This window comes from Molossus molossus, unplaced genomic scaffold, assembly GCF_014108415.1.
Source record: "Molossus molossus isolate mMolMol1 unplaced genomic scaffold, mMolMol1.p scaffold_m16_p_10, whole genome shotgun sequence".
NCBI lineage: Eukaryota > Metazoa > Chordata > Mammalia > Chiroptera > Molossidae > Molossus > Molossus molossus.
Window position 1 is genome coordinate 2,723,723 of NW_023425345.1, and position 19,326 is coordinate 2,743,048.

The 19,326-nt window shown below is 47.5% G+C and overlaps 1 protein-coding gene across 5 annotated transcripts in view; it reads left to right on the forward strand.

Moving 5' to 3' along the window:
• Positions 1-4,795: 4,795 nt before the first annotated feature.
• RANGAP1 (Ran GTPase activating protein 1) overlaps positions 4,796-19,326 on the forward strand; it is a 28,718-nt gene continuing 14,187 nt past the window's right edge. For 3 of the 5 annotated variants that reach the window (XR_004958301.1, XM_036251419.1, XM_036251422.1), the window contains exons 1-4: positions 4,796-5,002; positions 10,057-10,206; positions 15,507-15,634; positions 19,042-19,101. Coding sequence is in view for 4 of the 5 variants with exons in the window: in XM_036251419.1 (XP_036107312.1) it covers positions 10,095-10,206; positions 15,507-15,634; positions 19,042-19,101 (300 nt within the window). In the remaining variant the exon portion in view is untranslated. The remainder of the gene's footprint in view (positions 5,003-10,056; positions 10,207-15,506; positions 15,635-19,041; positions 19,102-19,326) is intronic. The other 2 variants (XM_036251420.1, XM_036251421.1) reach the window with 2 other exon arrangements.

The following is a 19,326-nucleotide window of genomic DNA, read 5'->3' on the forward strand; positions in this document are numbered from 1 at the left end:
CCTTCCCTTCTTTTTTTAAATTTTTATTTATTTATTTTAAAATATATTTTTATTGATTTTTATTTTTATTATTATTATTATTTTTTATCCTCACCCAAGGACACCTTTCCATTTTTTATTCAGATAGAGTGGGGGGGAGAGAGAGGAAGCGAAAGAGAGAGAGAAACATCTATTTGAAAGGGACACATTGAGTGGCTGCCACCCGCACGACCCAATCAGGGCCAGGGACAAACTGCAACTGAGGTACGTGCCCTTAGCGGGAACCAAACCTAGCTCTCTCTGGACCGTAGGCCGATGCTCTAACCACTGAGCCAAACCAGCCCAGGCTATTTTTATTGATTTTTGGAGAGAGAGGAGGGAGAAGGAGAAAGAGATGGAAACATCACTGCCTCCAGCACATCTCCTACTGGGGATTGAGCCTGAGCCTGGGCATGTGCCCTGACTGGGAATTGAACAGGTGACCTCTTGCTGTGTGGGATGATGCTCAACCACTGAGCCACACCAGCAGGCCTTCCCTTCTTCTTTTTATACCCCAGTCTCCATTTTAAAGGGGTTGAGATAGAATCTAGATTCAGGAGTAACAAACAGAATCTTTTTTTGCTAAGGATGCTGTCAGGCTGGGTCTGTGGTTTTTTTTTTTGTTTTTGTTTTTTATCCTCACCCAAGGACATTTTTTCATTTTTTATTCAGATAGAGTGGAAGGGAGAAAGAGGAAGAGAGAGAGAGAGAGAAACATCGATGTGAAAGGGACACATCGAGTGGCTGCCACCCACACGACCCAACCAGGGCCGAGGACAAACTGCAGCCAAGGTACATGCCCTTAGCGGGAACCGAACCCAGGTCTCTGTGCACCGCAGGCTGACGCTCTAACCGCTGAGCCAAACCGGCCAGGGCGGGTCTGTGGTTTTTAGCTTAGAATGTGAACACCTTCAGGCAGACCATCTACTCTCAAGTTCTCCACAAGCCCCACCAAGCCCCATTACCTCCTACCACCTCCCTGGCCTTTGAAGGCCATTGAATTTCTGCTAAGAATTCCCTTCCTGTCTGAAACCCCTGACCGATCAGCTGGAGGAGGAAAGGGAATATCACCTAAGGTGTTCTACTGCCCACCTTCCTTTTCTCTTTGGGAGGTCTGTGTCAGAGGGCCAGGAAACTCAGGAAGTGAACTGGAAAAGGGAGCCTGGGGAATCACCCCAAGATCACCCCAGACTGATTTGATTGATCTTAGCTGGAGTCAGCACAGGAATTGCATCAGGCCTAATTGGGAGCATCTCAGCCTTCTCAGAACATGATTCATTTTAAGCAAACATCCGGTGACTCTGACTGGAATCTAGTTCAAACGAGGAAACCTGAAGCACCTATGACAGGCCTGGTCCCAGAGGATGCTGCCAAGATGGATATAGTACCTATCCCGGAGGCTCTCCCAGGTTAAGGAGGAAGCTGCCAACAGCACTATTAACTCTGAGTATGAAAGGCCCAGAGACTGACTGCTGTGGGACTTTGCAGCTTGCTGTGGGGGCCCAGCGAAAAGTGACTCATCCTGGCTGGATTGATGTAGGAAAGCCTCCTGAAGAAGGTGGCATTTGATATGAGCCTTGTAAACAAAGAATGAGAAAATAGATGGAAAGATGACCTACATCTGAGTAGTTGTGCGAACCAGGCTGGAGCTTCGGTTTTCTCGTCTTTGTCCTGGGAAAAGTGGTAATCATGCCCAGCTCCTTTGAGGTTGTAAAGATTAAATTAGCTGTGTGTGAAAGGATCCGGCTCGCAGTATACAGGGCGGGGCAAAAGTAGGTGTATAGTTGTAATACAAATAAATATTACAAGAAATAATAATACAAGAATAAACTCAGCCCTGGCTGGTTTGGCTCAGCGGTTAGAGCGCCGGCCCGTGGACCAGAGAGTGCCGGATTCGGTTGTCACTAAGGGCAGGTACCTCAGCTGTGGTTTGTCCCTGGCCCTGGTTGGGGTCCTGTGGGTGGCAACCACTCGATGTGTCTCTCTCACATTGATGTTTCTCTCTCTTTTCCTCCTTCTCTCCCTCCCACTCTATCTGCAAATAAATGCAAAAATGTCCTCAGGTAAGAATTAAAAAAAAAGAATAAACTCAGTGTTTTGCATACTCACTACTGTGAACCTATTTTGCCCCACCCTGTATGTAACTGATTGCAGGTAGAGCAAAAATACTGTGTGTGGGCTGAGTTGCGAGAGGTAACCTTGGAAAAGACAGCCGCATATGTTGATGGTGATTATCTCTGAGGGCTTGAGTTTCTGGGGTAATATATACTTTTCTCTCTATCTGGTTCTATATTGGTTGAAGAGTTTATGAGAATAAGCATTATTTATATAATGGGTAAAAAATTTTTGTGAGCCCTGGCTGGTTTGGGTCAGCAGCTAGAGCGTCAGCCCACGGACCAACGAGTCACAGGTTTGATTCTGGTCAAGGGCAAAGTACCTCAGTTGCGATTTGTCCCCGACATGCGAGAGACAGCCATTCGATGTGTCCCTTTCACATAGATGTGTTTCTCTTTCTCTCTTCCTCTCTCTCCCTCCCACTCTATCTGAACAAAAATGAAAAATGTCCTCAGGTGAGAATTTTTTTAAAAAAGTTTTTTTGTGAAAAGAAAAAGGAAAAGCTACTTCTGATACTTTAGAAAATTCAAACCTACAGAAAAGTGGCCAAAATGTTCAAAGAACTCCCATATTCCCTTACTGTTAACATTTTGCCACATTCTCTCTCTCTCTCTCTCTCTATATATATATATATACACACACACACAAGTAGCCCCCCAATTTTTTTCTTTATTGATTTTAGAGAGAGAGGAAGGGAGAGGGAAAGAGAGATAGAAACATTGATGAGAGAGAACATCAATTGGCCACCTCCTGCATGTCCCCCACTGGGGATCCAGGGTATGTGCCCTGGTTGCGAATCGAATAGGCAACCTCTTGGTGCATGGGTCAACATTCAACCACTGAACCACACCAGCTGGGCTCCCCCCAATTTTTGAAAATTTGCTTTGCCACTCTTTTTTATGAAAGGCATACACACCTGTAGAGTCAGCCCTCTGTACTTGTGGGTTCTGTATCCTCAGATTCAACCAACAGGGATGGAAAATATTTGGCAAAAAATGTTATGTTGTTGTACTGTGTAGTTAGGTCTACAATGGTTACATCTGTACAGAACAGGCAGACTTTCTTTCTTGTCATTGTTCCCTAAACAATGCCGTATAGCAACTGTTTACATAGCATTTACATTGTATTAGGTGTTACAAGTAATCTAGAGATGATTACAGTATACGGAGATGGGCTTAGGTTATTTGCAGTACTACCCTATTTTATATAAGGGATTTGAGCATCTGCAGATTTTGGTACCTGAGTGGGCCCTGAAACCCATCCCCCATGGTTACTGAAGGATGCCTACCTCAGTATAACTGAAAGAAATTAAAAGAGGATTTTCACTTTTGAGAAAATGGGTGAAAACTGAAAACAGCGTTATTGTTTGTGATGAGCTGAGTTTGGGTTTTGCAGTACCTGTTATACAGACAGTGTGCAGTAAGTGCAACTACACTCTACATACACTATTTCTACTTTATGTAGGCTGTGTATCATCACATCATTCCTGCTTTTACTGTATGTTTGTGTTATTTTAGATTGTATGTGTTATTTGATATGATTTGGTAGATTATTTTTTAAGTCTGGGAACCCTTAAAAATTTTCCCATAAAATGGTAATTGCTTCTTCACTTTACACGTCATTGAGGCTCATAGAAGGTTTCATATGAACGTTTGAATCATTTGAGAGTAAGTCGCAGACCTCATCCTAATAATTTCAGCATATATTTCCCAAGAACTAGAGCAGCCTCTTACATAACCCAGTACAGTAATAAAAATCAATAAATTCAATGTTGATACAATACTATTATCTAATATACAGTCAAGTTTTGCTAATTGTCTCAATATTGCCCTTTATAGTAATTTCCCTCACCAATCCAGGATCATGTTTTGCATCTGCAACAGTTCTCAGGTTCTCTTTGTCTTTTGTGAAAGACGTTTTTGGAAGAGTGTAAATCATTGGAAGAGTACGTGTTTGGGATTGTCTGATGTTTCCTCGTAATTAGATGAATTGTATGCATTGCTCACTGGATGGTGATGCTGTGGCCTTAGTACACCACTTCAGTAGCTGTGCGATGGATGTCAGTTTGTCCTGTTGTTGACGTTCATTTTGATCACTTGGGTTAAAGTAATGTCACAGTTTCTCTACTATAGGGTTACTATGTTCCCTTTTTAATTATCAAGTACTTTGTGGCTATTTACAGGGAAAGCTTCCAATATCCTTTCAATTTTATGGGACAAAATAAAAAAAAATAGGCATGGCTTTTCTTTCAAATACCTATTTCTTGCTGAACAGATCCAACACCTTGCCTTTGGCTATACCAGCCTTTTTACTTGAACGTGCACCTTTCCGGAAAAGCTGGGCTGGTTGGCTGCACGGCATTATGGGAATTGTAGTCTTCCTGGGAGCTCACGGCTAAACACCGCCCTGTGGTCTCCGGGAGAAAGAGCCAGAAGCTGAAAAGGGAGGGCGAACAGGGATCGGCGGCGGCGCTCTGGACGCGTTGCATCACGGGACTAGTAGTTCGCGGTCGCTCTCCGCCGCGCGCCACGCTGGAGAACTGGACTACCATACCCGAAAGGCCAAGCGCGCGGGGGCAGGAGAAGCCTTGTGGGCCTCCAACAAATCAAATCGAAGGAAAGAAACTGCCGGCTTTCAAAATCCACCTCCTCCGCCATCATCTTGCGCGGTGCGGGGAGCAGGTGGTGTCGAGACGCGAGTGAGGAGAACTGCCGGGAGAACTGCCGGACAGGTGGGCTGGGCATCGGGACCGCTGGATTCGGAGGCGGCGACGCCGACCTGCCCTGCCCCAGACCCTAATTCAGTCCTCGCTCGGGTGAGAGTACGCGCCCGCTCGGGTTTCCCCACGCGGCGGCGCCGTCTGTTTACGGTAGGGTCGGGGTCTCTTTCCTTTCCCCGTCACCTGCCTGGGCTGGGGGCGGGGGCGGGGGCGGCGGCGCGTCCCTAGAACTGGGCGTGGAATGTGTGGCGTCCCTGAGCGTCTTATCCCCCTTCGGCTTTTATGGCCAAGTGCGGAAAGGGGGTGCTGGTCCCTTTCACAAGTGGGGAAACTGAGGCTTAGAGAGGACATCTGTCTCGCCTGGCCGCCCAGCACGCCGCTTCTAGCAGTGGCTTTCCTGTTAGTGTCGGTGTCAACTGGGAGCGGTGCGTGTCCTCCAGGGATCCCGGGTGGGGCTCCCGCGCTGCCCGCCTGTCACTTACCGCCCGCGCTGGTTGCTCCCTCGCCGCCGCCTCCCAATAGACCCACACCCACCGACGGCCTGGGCTGGCTTGAGTCACTGCTAATGCTTCACAGGAGCGATGAATGTGCGTCAAAGAAAGTGTGACGCCGTGCCGAGAAGGGAGAGGATTGCTTGTGTATTTACCATTTGTCTTGGCTTTGCCGCTGCGCCTTTGCAGACTTTGGACAAACGAATTCACCTCTCTGTGCTTCGGTTTCTTAGTCTAGTGGAGCGTGTGTGTACACTAGACTGAATGATGGGCTCTCTTCCAGCTAGTAAGTTCTGTGTGCCTATTACATCTGGAGGCCTCACCACCATTTTTCTAGCCTCAAATTTTTCCCTCCCAGAACTGTAAGAGGTGGAGTTTCAGACTAATTTTTTTTTTTTTTTTCCAGTTTCAAACCGTCATTGCAGCACCTTCTAAATACCAGGTCTTATGCAACGGATAGAATGATCCTGTTGAAACATATGTCATATCACCCTCTGCTAGAAACCTTCCAGTGGCTCTTCTTGTCACTTGAAATAAAAGCCACTGTTCTTTTTTTTTTTTATCCTCACCCGAGGACATTTTTCCATTTTTTTGTTCAGATAGAGTGGGAGGAAGAGAGAAAGAGAGAGAAACATTGATTTGAAAGGGACACGTTGAGTGGCTGCCTCCCGCACGACCCAACTAGGGCTGGGGACAAACTGCAACTGAGGTACATGCCCTTAGTAGGAACTGAACCTGGGTCTCTCTGGACCACAAGCTGACCCTCTAACCGCTGAGCCAAACTGGCCAGGGCAAAGCCACTGTTCTTAAAGTGACCTTTGTAACTTGGGCCTTTTGTTCATTCTTTCTCATTTCTTAACCTTTTTCTCCCTCCTCTCTGTTCTCCAGCCCCACTGGCCTCCTTGAAGTTCTCCCCCACTCCTTCCCCCATAAGAGCAGTTAGTTGCATTTACAAGAATGTTCTTCCTCCAATTATTTGTTTATTTCCTAATACCTTCTCTAACCATTCCATTTCAAATTGCATCTGCGCCCCCCAAACTTCTTGCCCCCCCCCAATGTTTCTTACTCCCCTCCTTTCCTGTCTATTATTCTTGTTCAGGTACTGAGTATCATGTTTAAGATACTAAATATCTTGTTTAGACCAAATGTTGCAAGAGTGCAGGGTTTTGCCTGACCAGTGTGGCTCAGTGGATTGAGCATCATCCCATGTTCTGTGAGGGCACATGCCTGGGTTGTGGGCTTGATCTCCAATAGGGGGCATGCAAGAGGCAGCCTATAGATGTTTGTTTTTTTTTTTTATCATCCTCACCCGAGGATATTTTTCCATTTTTTGTTCAGATAGAGCGGGAGGGAGAGAGAGGAAGAGAGAGAGAGAGAGAAACATCGATGTGAAGGGACACATCGAGTGGCTGCCACCCGCACGACCAACCAGGGCCGGGAACAAACTGCAACCAAGGCACGTGCCCTTAGCGGGAACCGAACCCGGGTCTCTCTGTACCGCAGGCCGGCGCTCCAACCGCTGAGCCAAACCAGCCAGGGCCTATAGATGTTTTTTTCTCATCGATGTTTCTCTCTCTCTCTGAAATTAAAAAAAAAAAAAAGAGTGCAGGGCTTTGTTTCATCATTTACTGATGTACTCCTGGTACCTGGAATAATGTCCAGCACACAGTAGTATTCATAAATGTTGAATGAATGTGTAGATGCTTTTTTACCCAGAATAGTTCATGCTTATTGATAAAGACAGACAGGCCTGGCAAGGTAGCTCAGTTGATTAGAGCGTCATCCCGATATTCCCAAGGTTGTAGGTTTGATCCCTGGTCAGGGCACACACAAGAATCAAATATAAGTGGAACAACACATAAATGTTCCTTCTCCCCCCCCCCCCCCCAAAAAAAAGACAGACCAGGATAATAAGAGTTAAGATAAAGAGAAGGGGGTGGGAAGCTGGCTTTTTGGGCCCAGAGGAAGCCTGGGGGCATGAGAAGATGGGGAGCTATCAATGCTGTATCTTGAGGATGAGTAGATTTGGGGGAGGAAGCCATCTGGATGGAAGGAGTCTCTGTGGGCATCTCCTAGTTCTGTCCCCCATATCAGTCTTCCTTGGTCTCCCCTGATTACCTGCCATTTCCTCTTTGAAGCAATGGAGTGGTCCTTCCTGAGTCTGCTGAGCTCCAGGCTGGAAGCTCCTTTTACCACCAACTCTGCCCCTGGTCTATTGTGATGGTAGCTGTCATGATGTAGAGCCCTCTGGTCTCCTAGGAACCCCTGAGGTCTGACCACCGTGGGCTGCCTAGTCTCCTGGCCAAGGTTGAAACCAGATGTGCAGTGGACTGACCCCTGTGCGTCATTCTGAGAGTCATGCCAGCGTGGGTGGTGGGGCATTCTCTGGGATGGATGACCTGGATCCCATAGCCATCTATGTCCTGTTTGAGGAGTGGGACCCTCAAACAGAAAGTAGCCAAGATGATCAGGCAGGTGTGTGCCTGGGGTAGACTCTTTGCAGCCATGAGTTTGGGACTTAATTGCCTCTGACTGGGGGCCCAGGGACTGGGCAACTCAGATGGCTTTGCTAGGTGTCCCAGCTGGGGCAGTTGGGCAGAGAAGGACTTGTAGTGAGTTGATAATTCTTCGGAGGTGAAACATGATTCTTCTTTTTTCTTGCTGTTTCCTTCGTCTTTCTAGAATTGTTCCTTTCCTAATACAGTTTCATTTGTCCCAGTGGTTTAGCTCTTGGAAAGGTGGGCTCAGGCCCCTGGTTGATGTCCTACCCTGCTCTCCCCAAACACGGGGACCCCAGGAGCCTTCTCTCTCTCCCTCTTCCTCTCTTTCTCTCTTTATTAAATGTAGCATTTTTACTTTTTAACAGAAGAATTTTAAAACTGATTCAAAGATCTTATTTGGACAATTTTATTTTATTTTTTTAAACTTATGTTTATTGTTGAGTGTATTACAGATGTCCCTTTTCCTCCCCTTGTCCCCCTCCTCCCCAGTCGCACCCCCCTCCTGCCTTCCCCATACTGTTGTCAGTGTCTATTGGTTATACATATATGCACAGAAGTTCTTTGGTTTCTCTCTTCCCGCCCCCGCCCCCTTCCCTTTGAGGTTCATCAGTCTGACAACCAATTTGTACTTATTAATCTCTTCATCTTTTTCACCCTCCTATCTGGCAACCAACAAAAAGTTCTCTGTATCTATGAATCTGTTTCTGTTTCTGTTCTGCTTGCTCATTTTGTTTGCAGATTCAATTGTTGATAGATAGTATTGCCATTTTATTGTTCATATTTTTTTATCTTCTCCAAGAAGACCGGTCAACATTTTATATAATACTGGTTTGGTGGTGATAAACTCCTTTAGCTTTTTCATATGTGGGAAAATTTATATGGTCATTGATTTTAAATGATAGCTTTGCAGGATAGCGTAATCTTGGTTGTAGGTCCTTGCTTTTCATCTTTTTTTGTGTGCTTTTTATCACTTAAGTATTTCTTGCCACTCCCTCCCGGCCTGCAAAATTTCTTTTGAGAAATTGGCTGACAGCCTTATGGGAGCTCCCTTGTAGGTAACTAACTGCTTTTCTCTTGCTGCTTTTAAGATTCTCTCTTTGGCTTTAACCTTTTGCATTTTGATGATGCGGTGTCTTGGTGTGGACCTCTTTGGGACTCTCTGTGCTTCCTGTATGTCTCTTTCCTTCACTAAGTTAGGGAAGTTTTCTGTCATTATTTTTTCAAATAGGTTTAAATTTCTTGCCCTCTCTCTTCTCCTTCTGGCACTACCATGATGGGAATGTTGGTATGCTTGAAGTTGTCATTTGGACGATTTTAAAACAACTTATTCTGTTCCAAGTATTCAGGTACAGTTTTGTACAGTTTTTAAATTATACAGAAACTAGAGTTTTACAATAACATTGGTTTTAGCAACAAATTACATTATAATGAAAATAATTACAAGGCGGTGTGGGGGAGGGGGAAGGGTACAGGAGGATAGAAGGTGATGGATGGAGACCTGACTTGGGCTGGTGAATGCACAACAGAGTGTACAGGTGATGTGTTGTAGAATTGTGCACCTGAAACATGGATTGTTTTGTTAACCAGTGTCATCACAATAAATTCAATAAAAAGGAAAGAAGAACATTAAAAAAAGAAAAGAATCACAAACATTAAATATGAAAACATTCTCTCCATAACATGGGTCTTTGGAAAAGCAGTTATCTTCTCATTCATTGTAGGTATCATTACTTTAAAAATAAAGTGTTTATTTTTTTTTTTTTCCAATAACATATGTTATGGGGCATAGTAATGTCATCCACTTGTCATCACTGAAGAGGGCAGTAAAAGAGAATTCCTTGTCACTGTAAAAGAAAGTGCATGACTGCCATAAATTTGCTCTTGCTTCTCAGTAGCCTGCCGCTGACTGACCAGTGAACCTGATGCATGCCAGTGATGTTCATGGCTACTCACCATCTTATTACAAAGTACTGTTCTTCCAAATTGGGTGGTTTTCTACCATTTAAAAGCTTTTATTTAAAAAAAACACACACAACAAATTAGTCACATCAATGACATCCTACATCACTTGTGTACACTTTTGAGGTCAATTAGTTTGCTAAAATAGCTTGCTTATAAATGATTAGTGAGTGAATTTCATGTGTAGAAGCAGCTCTGTAATGTTATCTGGAAATGAGCCTCCTCTCTCTTAATGGAACTTTGGCCACCTCAGTTTGCAGATTTGCGGGGGAGCCCACCAGTGTGTCCAGCATGGCCTCTGAAGACATTGCCAGGTTGGCAGAGACGCTAGCCAAAACCCAGGTGGCTGGGGGACAGCTGAGTTTCAAGGGCAAGAGCCTCAAACTCAACACTGCAGAAGATGGTGAGTTATTGCGCAGGCTGACCCAGGGGAGGAAGGGAGTGTGGGAACGAGTACTTACTCTCATTTGTGGTCAGGCTCATGTAGCTACATCATCACGTTTTGTCCCTGCAGCTCTGTGAGGTATCATTGGCCCATCTGACAGATAGGCTCAAAGATGATTTTCCCTTGAGCACATACAGGCTTCCCTGCCAGTCTTCCTGTTTGCAGTGGTCATTCTTGCCATGACAGCTCAGGGTGGCAGGTGGGAAGGGCCCCTTTATCTCTTGTAGGGGACAGACACAGCAAGAGACCATAGTTAATGGCAGTCCCAAGATACAGTTGCTAACTTCTTACTTCAGATCCAGTCCCACCTTCACCTCTGTGATCCCCAGCAGGTCTGGGAATACCTGTCACCTTCCCCAGAGCTGAAGCCCTCCCTCCTGGAGCTGCCTTGAAGCAACAGTCTCGGGAGATCTGGTCCATGCAGCTGAATCCCCCTGAGATAGGGTGGACATTTCTGTCTGTGTACCGGCACCAGGACAGGAGAGAGCTAGGAATCAGAATGCAGACCCTGTCTTTCCATCCCTGGCCAAGGCATGGCTGGCCCTGACCATCCCTGAATACCCTGGGTTGGAAGGGAAGGCACCCATGTTGGTACTTGTAAGGCTTCGAGGTTTTTGCCCAACTAGGCAAGCAGGTCTGGACTTGTCTGGTTGTCATGGTGTGTGGGCAGGCTTGCCCCTCCACTGGGTAAGAGGCTGCTTAAGTCTTGGCTTTGCTGGGAGCGTGGTGACGCACATCCCTAACATCTCGATAGTCTTAAAATCGACCGAGTTCCTCCCTGGGCTTTTGTTACTTTTGATTCTTGCATCATCCTTGAGGTACAAATGTTACTATTTTATAAGTAAGGAAAAAGGACTTTGGAAACTTAAATAACTTGCCCAAAATTATACAGCTGGTAAATAGCAGATCCAGGCTTTTTTTTTTTTTTTTTTTCCTTTATTGATTTTAGAGAGAGAGAGGAAGGGAGATGGAGAGAGAGATAGAAACATCAGTGAGAGAGAACATCGATTGGCCATCTCCTGCTTGCCTCCCACTGAGGATCGTGCCCACAACCTGGGCATGTGCCCTGACCGGGAATCGAACCCACGACCTCTTGGTGCATGGGTTGATGCTCAACCACTGAGCCACACCGGCCGGGCCAGATCCAGGATTTTAGTAGGGGTCCAGCTGCATCCCTGTTCCTTGGTTCTCAGTAGACATTCAGCTCAGTGCAGTCAACATGGGTTTGCTATTTGTTGAATGCTATTCATTGAACACTGTCAGGCAGAGTTGTAGGTGCCATACAGAGAGTATCTCAGTTTTTCCTCACAAAATCCCTTGAGGTAGGTTTCATTTTCATTAAGGCTCAGGGAGGTTAGATGATTTTCCTAAGGGCGCAGCTGTAAGTAGCACAGCTGGGATTAGAATTCAGGTTTGTCTGGCCTTAAAATCTGTGCAGATAACCACTTCACCAGCACAGGCTGGACATGCTGCCTCCCATTTAGAAGGTCACTGAGGATGCCCAGCTTATAGCCCCAGCCTCTGAGGAGCTCATAACCCGGAATGGGAATGAGGTACCCAAATAACTAACAGGAGGCAGCGAAAGGTGAAGTGAACTCAGAGACCTGAATGGAAGGCTCCGGGAAGGGAAGTAGGGGAAAAGGGTCACTTTGGGCTTAGGAGGGTCCAAGAAGTCTCTGGATGGTGGTATTTGACATGTCTTTGAAGAAAGATTTGAAGGGGAGAGGCCACTTCAGCAGGGAGAGCCATGTGAGTTAGGCGCAGGAGCCGTGACGTGACAGGGTGGGCTTGGAAGAAGGATCAGAATCCCATAGGGAGCCCAGGACAAGAGAGGTCCCTTATGCTGTGCTGAAGAGCCTGGCGGCCTTGTCTCTAACCCAGAAAGGGACTCTGTCCTGGCTGGGAGTGAGCCAGCACAGTCGGGTGGGCCAGGGCCCATGGGAGGAGGCTATGGGTCTGGTGATTAGAACAAGGCCTTTTTCTCCCCAGGAAGTCATTTAAGGACCAAAGAAAGCCTTTCTGCTTCACATGGCAGAGTGGTAAACACCTGGAGCTTGTTACTCTGTGAAGTGGCAGAGGCTGAAAGGAGAAGTCCCTGCCACACAGCCACATTGCAGTAGGTTATTCAGGGAAGGTCGGAGCCCATTTCTAACCTGTTTTTAAGTTAGGTATTAACTCCATTTGGATATGGGAGGAGCATATGGGTTCAGTTTTGGAAAAGCAGTCTAAAGTTCAGCTCTGCTATTTTCCCTTAACTCTTGGGCAGAGTTGCTTCATTCCTTGAAACCTCAGCTTCCTCTTTTATAAAATGGGAAGCTCATACCTGGCCAGCCTTCCTTGTCATGAAATGAGAAATGGAAAATGAATGCCGACCACCACTTTCTAGCTGTGTGACCTTGGTAGGCATTTATTCCCTTCTCTGTGTCTCAATATACTCAATTGTAAAATAGATGTAACAGTAACCATCTCATTAGATGATGTAGGGAATATATGAGTCACAGTGTGTATAAAACACATGTGTTAGTGTGTTAAGTGCTTATCCGTATGTGGTAGTGAGCAGAGACAGAGCAGGCCCCTTTCCTCATGACCCACTGGGAAGACAGTATTACCAGAGTGACCATGTAATGATCAAGTGATCATGTAGACGGGTGTAAAACTGTAGCAGGCTCTGTGAGAGATCAGGGGCTTTGCTGCCTGGGAAGATTTGGCCCTGTTGGGAGTTTAGCAAGGGCTTCCGAGGACCTGCAGCAGCGGGAGGTGGTGGGAGGCAGGGTGTACAGAGTCTCCAGCTTGGACAGCTTCTTAGGGAGCCCCTTACAGGTTGCAAGTTATAACCTTTCACAGTCCTCTGTGGGCTTTGTAATCTGGAAGGTCAAGTTCAAACTTTTACCTCCCATCTCTTCTCTACCATGTCACTCCACCCCACTCCATCCTGTGCTGGCCAGACTAGATTGTTTTGTTTCATGTAACCGGTGTGTTTTGTTCCGATTATAAAGTTAATACATGCACATTATAGAATACAGAAGCATTGGGAGAAGGAAAAAAACTCTATAACTTTATAGCCCAAGAATATAACCACTGTTGATTTTGCTACATTTTTAAAATCTTTTTTTTGCCTTCTAAACATAGCAGAGTTTCTTTCTCTTTTAAAAAAAAATAATTAGCCCTGGCCAGTTTGGCTCAGCGGTTAGAGCGTCGGCCTGCGGTCCGGAGAGACCCGGGTTCGGTTCCCGCTAAGGGCATGTACCTCGGTTGCAGTTTGTCCCTGGCCCTGGTTGGTCATGCGGGTGGCAGCCACTCGATGTGTCCCTTTCACGTTGACGTTTTTCTCTCTCTCTCTCTCCCTCTCTCTCTGTCCCACTCTATCTGTACAAAAAATGGAAAAATGTCCTCGGGTGAGGATAAAAAAAAAATAAAAAAATAAAAAAAAAATAATTAGGATCATATTACAGAAACTTTAAAAGCTACTTTATAACCTGAAACACTCATAATCCCACCACCTAGACATAAGGTCCTTCTGGACTTTGTGTGTGAGTGTGTGCAAGAAATACATATAACATTTTATTTATTTATTTATTTATTTATTTATTTATTTAATCCTCACCCGAGGACATTTTTCCACATTTTATTCAGATAGAGTAGGAGAGAAAGAGAAAGCAAGAGAAGTATCGACGTGAAAGAGACACATCGAGTGGTTGCCACCCACATGACCCAACCAGGGCCGGGGACAAACTGCAACCGAGGTACGTGCCCTTAGCGGGAACCGAACCCAGGTCTCTCTGGACCGCAGGCCGACGCTCTAACCACTGAGCCAAACCGGCCAGGGCACATTTTTATTTATTTTTTAATTTATTATTATTATTTTTAATCCTCACCCAAGGACATTTTTCCATTTTTTACTCAGATAGAGTGGGAGGGAGAGAGAGAGAGAGAGAGAAACATTGACGTGAAAGGGACAGATCGAGAGGTTGCCACCCGCACGACCCAATCAGGGCCAGGGACAAACTGCAACTGAGGTATGTACTTTTAGTGGGAACCGAACCTGGTCTCTCTGGACTGCAGGCTGACACTCTAACTGCTGAGCCAAACTGGCCAGGGCACATATAACATTTTAAAAGTTAGACCAAATACCATGGAATAACCTCAATTTTATTTACCACTATAACATGAATTTTTTTTTTTTATCCTCACCTGAGGACATTTTTCCTTTTTTTGTTTAGATAGAGTGGGAGGAAGAGAGAGAGAGAGAGAAACATCGACGTGAAAGGGACACATCGAGTGGCTGCCACCCACATGACCCAACCAGGGCCGGGGACAAACTGCAACCGAGGTACATACCCTTAGTGGGAACCGAACCCGGGTCTCTCAGGACCGCAGGCCAATGTGCTAACAGCTGAGCAAAACTGGCCAGGGCAACATGAATATTTTTTAAAACGCCTGTGTCACCATTCATAATGACATTAGTGTAATTGTACCCCTAGTGAATTAACCTGTCAACCTATCTGCTGTTGAAGGACATTTCGGTTGTTTGGAATTTTTTTATTCTATTTTTTTTGTTAACCCTCACCTGAGGATATTTTTTCCATTGATTTTAGATAGAGTGGAAGGGAGGAAGGAAGAGAGAGAGAAACATTGATATGGGAGAAACACATCAATTGGTTGCCTTCTGCACGACCCCAACCAGGGCTGGGGATGGAACTCAAAACCAAGGTACGTGCCCTTGACTGGAATTGAATCCACGACCCTTGGGTCCACAGGCCGACACTCTAACTGCTGAGCCAAACTGGCTAGGGCTGTTTGGAATGTTTCACCATAATAAAACAATACAGTAATGAATACCCCAAACATGAATAATGGAACATTTGAAAGCCTCCATGCCATTGTACCCACTACCTTCTGACTTGGATGCTGTTTTTCCACTTGGCCTGGTGCCCTGCCTGTCCTGGGAGGCTCTACGCACACCACTCACAAGGTGTCCCAAGCACTTTCTTTACCTCAAGCAGCCAATTGGTCTTTTCCTTGGCTCCCAGACCTTTTATACGTGCCTTGTATTAACACTTGTTACAGAAAAAGTGTGTGGTTTGTCCCCTGCTAGACTGTGAGCCTGTCTGCTTCTTTTGTGTAAGCCAGGGCCTGGCACATGGTAGGTACGTCATAGCCATTGGAGTTCTGAGTGACAAGGTAGTGGCTGGGCTCTTTCCTGCCTCAGCTGTTTGTGACTCCAAAAGTCTAAGGTTCTTTTCTTTGGTCCCTGGCAGCCAAGGATGTGATTCAAGAAATTGAAGACTTTGATGGCTTAGAGGCTCTGCGCCTGGAGGGCAACACGGTGGGTGTGGAAGCAGCCAGGGTCATCGCCAAGGCTTTGGAGAAGAAGTCGGAGTTGAAGGTGAGATCCGCAAGGGTGAGCCAGTCCAGACTGGTTGGAGACAAGCTTACGCTCACACAGCCACAGACCCTCTCAGGCCTCTGTCTTTTTTTTTTTTTTTTAATTACTTTTTTTTTTGGATAGAGAGGAAGGGAGAGGGGGAGAGAGATAGAAACATCAATGAAAGAGAAACATCAATTGGCTGCCTCCTGCATGCCCCCTAGTAGGGATCGAGCCTGCAATCTGGGCATGTGCCCTGACTGGGTATCGAACCAACAGCCTCTCGGTGCACGAGATGATGCTCAAGCACTGAGCCACACTGGCCGGGCTTGGGCCCCTGTCTTGTTGGCAGTTACTACGACCATTCCTCTTCCTCTGGCTTCCCCGGAGCACTCAGCACTGGCAGGGCCCTCTCCCTGCATGATGTATGTTCGGGTCCTCCAGTAACAGACCCTGAGATGGTCTTAGGAGGGGAACAGGTGTACTGGGCAACACGCATGAAAGATAAAAGCGGAAGGAAGGAACTGGACAGGGAGAGCCGTCAGCTTGCCATGCAGATCAAGCAACTGTGAGGAAGGGAGGGCGCAGAACTGGCCCGAGAACCTCCCTGTTCTCACAAACGCTTAACCTGCTCCAGAGCAAAGACTGCCCAGTAGAGGAGTCTCGTGTGGGCAGAAGTGGCCAGGCCTCAGCCCAGGTGCCTTGGTGGATTGGGAACAACCGCAGCCCGAGGCAGCCAGCTAACTGCACTCCTCGCAGCCGAATGGCAGGTTCTCACGGGTTAGATCCAAGAGGTGCCCCTTCTAGTGTGTCCAAAGTAGGTTCCTCTGAACGCCAGTACTTCAAGATGCTCTTTGAGAAAAGTGGGCTGTCATGTTCAAAACGTCGGGAAGATGTCACTACTGCTCCCCTTGCCGGGATCCCAGCTGTGGGAATGTGGTAGAGCCTCTAAGAGTCTTGAGGGACAGGGCCCTGCTCTGTTCAAGGGAAACGGCTCTTAGTTCGTATAAGGCTGAGCTTGCGCTGGGCTCCTCTGCACATGTTGTTGGCTCCTCACAGTGACCCAGGTGATTAAGACTCTCCATTCTGTAAGTCAAGGGAACTGAGGCTCAGAGGGGCCGAGTAAATGGCCCGGGATCCCACTGCTGCTGAGGGGACGAGCCACGTTTCACACTTCTGAGTCCATGCTCCTCCGCTGTGCTTCTTGAAGGGGAAGGAACACAGGGCTGGGGCCACGAGGGAAAACGGAGTGGATTTGCCCAGGGAGGCCTGGGGGCGACTTAGGAAGTGACCCTTGAGGCTTGTTTCCTCAGGACGATCACAGTCAGGTTAGCAGCCCGGCAGTGGTTGTCTACTCTCCTGCCTAGGAGGTCTTTTCTTGAGCAGAAGCTGGGGTGTTTTCCTACAAGAGTGTAGCCCTTTCCGGTGACTGTGACCTGTGCAGGACAGGAATGCAGCAGATGTGGCCTGGGCCTGGAGGCTGCAGGAGCGGATTACATGGCCTTGCATGAAACCCAGCTGAGAGCTCCTTCATGAAGTTTTTCCTCCTTGAGAAGTTGCTGTAATGGCCAGGTGCAGGCTTACATTGTGAGAAAGCTTGGCCAGGTGGAGTGCTATGTCATCTTGTCCCCTGTGCAGACCCAGTTCCTTGGGTCACCCTACCCCAGCATCTCAGGCCTGCTCTGTGCATGAAGGAGCCCAAGGTTGGGCAGGGACAGGTGGGAGCTGCCCTGATGTCCACTGTGCTCTGGGCACACATGGATGGGAGATATTGTCTCCCCTGTTGTGACACGTGCACAGTTGGTCTTGAAAGATGAGAAAAGTGTGGCCCACAGTTACACACCTCAGGAGTGGGCCAGAATTGGAGCCCAGATATTAGCCCAACCTCCTAACTGCTCTGCTGCCCACTCGGAGATTGTGAGGCCTGAAGCCTTTTTCTTTTTTATTATCCTCACCAGAGGACATTTTTGCATTTATCTTCAGATAGATCGGGAGGGAGAGAGGGGGGAAGAGAGAGAAACATCTACATGAGAGAGATTCATCGAGTGGCTGCCACCCACACTAACCCAGCTGAGGCTGGGGACAAAATGCAATCGTACATGCCCTTAGCGGAAATCGAACCCAGGACTCTCCTGTCCGCGGGCCGACGCTCTAACTGCTGAGCCAAACCAGCTAGGGCCTGAAGCCTTTTTCAAAGATGGGATGCCACAGGTCAGATATGGGGATCGTCTGGCCTGCGTTCTGATCCTGAGGTCAGCTAAGTCAGAATCAGAACCCAGGCCTTGTGCCCTGGGGCCCCATGCTGACCCTCATCCCATCAGAGCTGGCTTTGGGAAGCTTCAGGGGAGGTGTCAGGTTTGAGGGGCCATGGTGCACCGGCTGTGACTGCCTGTCTGGTCCTGGGCACCTGTATCTTGCCGAGCAGACCTGTGCGGAGTGTCTCCTGAGGCCCTGTGTAGCTGTGTTAGTGACTTGCTTTACCGTGTATAAAAACCAGCTTCCCCAGTACTTAAGGTTGGATTTAGTTTGTACATTTTAGGGCTGGATTTTCGGGGATAGGTGCTTCCCCATGTCCTGTCACTACCAGATTTTGCCCAGGAAAGGCTGGGACTGCCAGGGTTGATATTTTGGATGGACACAGCAGAGGGGAAGGTCGTGTGCCTGCGTAGTCACTACACTGTGCTGGCCGGCATGACAAAACCCGGTACTGTGTGTGGACACCACTTCTGCACCGTTTACCCAATCTTTCCTTAAAATCAGCTCACTTTGCAGCAATTGCAAAGCAAACCAGATCCATTCTATAAACGAGGAAGTGTTATTCCTGTTCTGGAGGCTTCACGCACACAGTTTCAACCAACTAGGCCATCCAAAGGCCGAGCCGGAGTCTGCTCTCCCTTTGCTCGAAAGGCAGGCAGAGAAGTGGGGGTGGGCAAGACCTGCCAGCCTCAAAGTGAGGTTGTCTTCTGGAGATGGTCAGGACGGTTGAAAAGAGACTTGTAAAAAGAGTCACATCCTTGCTGCTGGATTTACTTTTCTATTCCTCCACCACCCAAAATCATGGCACATGTTGCTGCTCCCACACCGTGTGGGAAACTGGTATTAGAAAGGAGCCCTTGGTCATCTTGGTCCTGGTCCTGCCACTGCCTTGCCATGGGGCCTGGAGCATCTCCTTTCTCATCTGATTTCCCTCCCAGAACACCAGAGGGTTGAACAGATCCGAGGTTTTCCTGACATTTCTGCTGAGCCCCCATGGCTCTTGTGGGTCTCCAGGTCCCACCAGCTTTGGCCAGAGCTGGTCCAGCTTTTCGCTGACAACACCGAAATGAAGAAGACTTGTAGTGTGCTCAGTAGTCCACGTCGGCGAGGTGAGGTGCTGCACACAGGCCCCCTCCGAGTCTCAGCTAACACTTTTCTTCCTCCTTTCCAAGCGATGCCACTGGAGCGACATGTTCACGGGGCGGCTGCGGTCTGAGATCCCACCAGCCCTGGTAAGTGAATGGGGCCGCTGCTTCCCTCCCCCCTGGGCAGAGGGACCCCTTGTCATTCCGAGGACTTTTTCTAACACCTCCTTTCTGGAGACTAAGATGTGCCCTGTGGGTCACTGAGGTGCTGGGATGGAAGCTAGGCAAGCACAGCATCTGCCCTGTTCCTAATGGGCAGGTGGAGTACAGGTGCCACCGTAGGCCCAGTAACAGGAGGGACAACAGCACCAG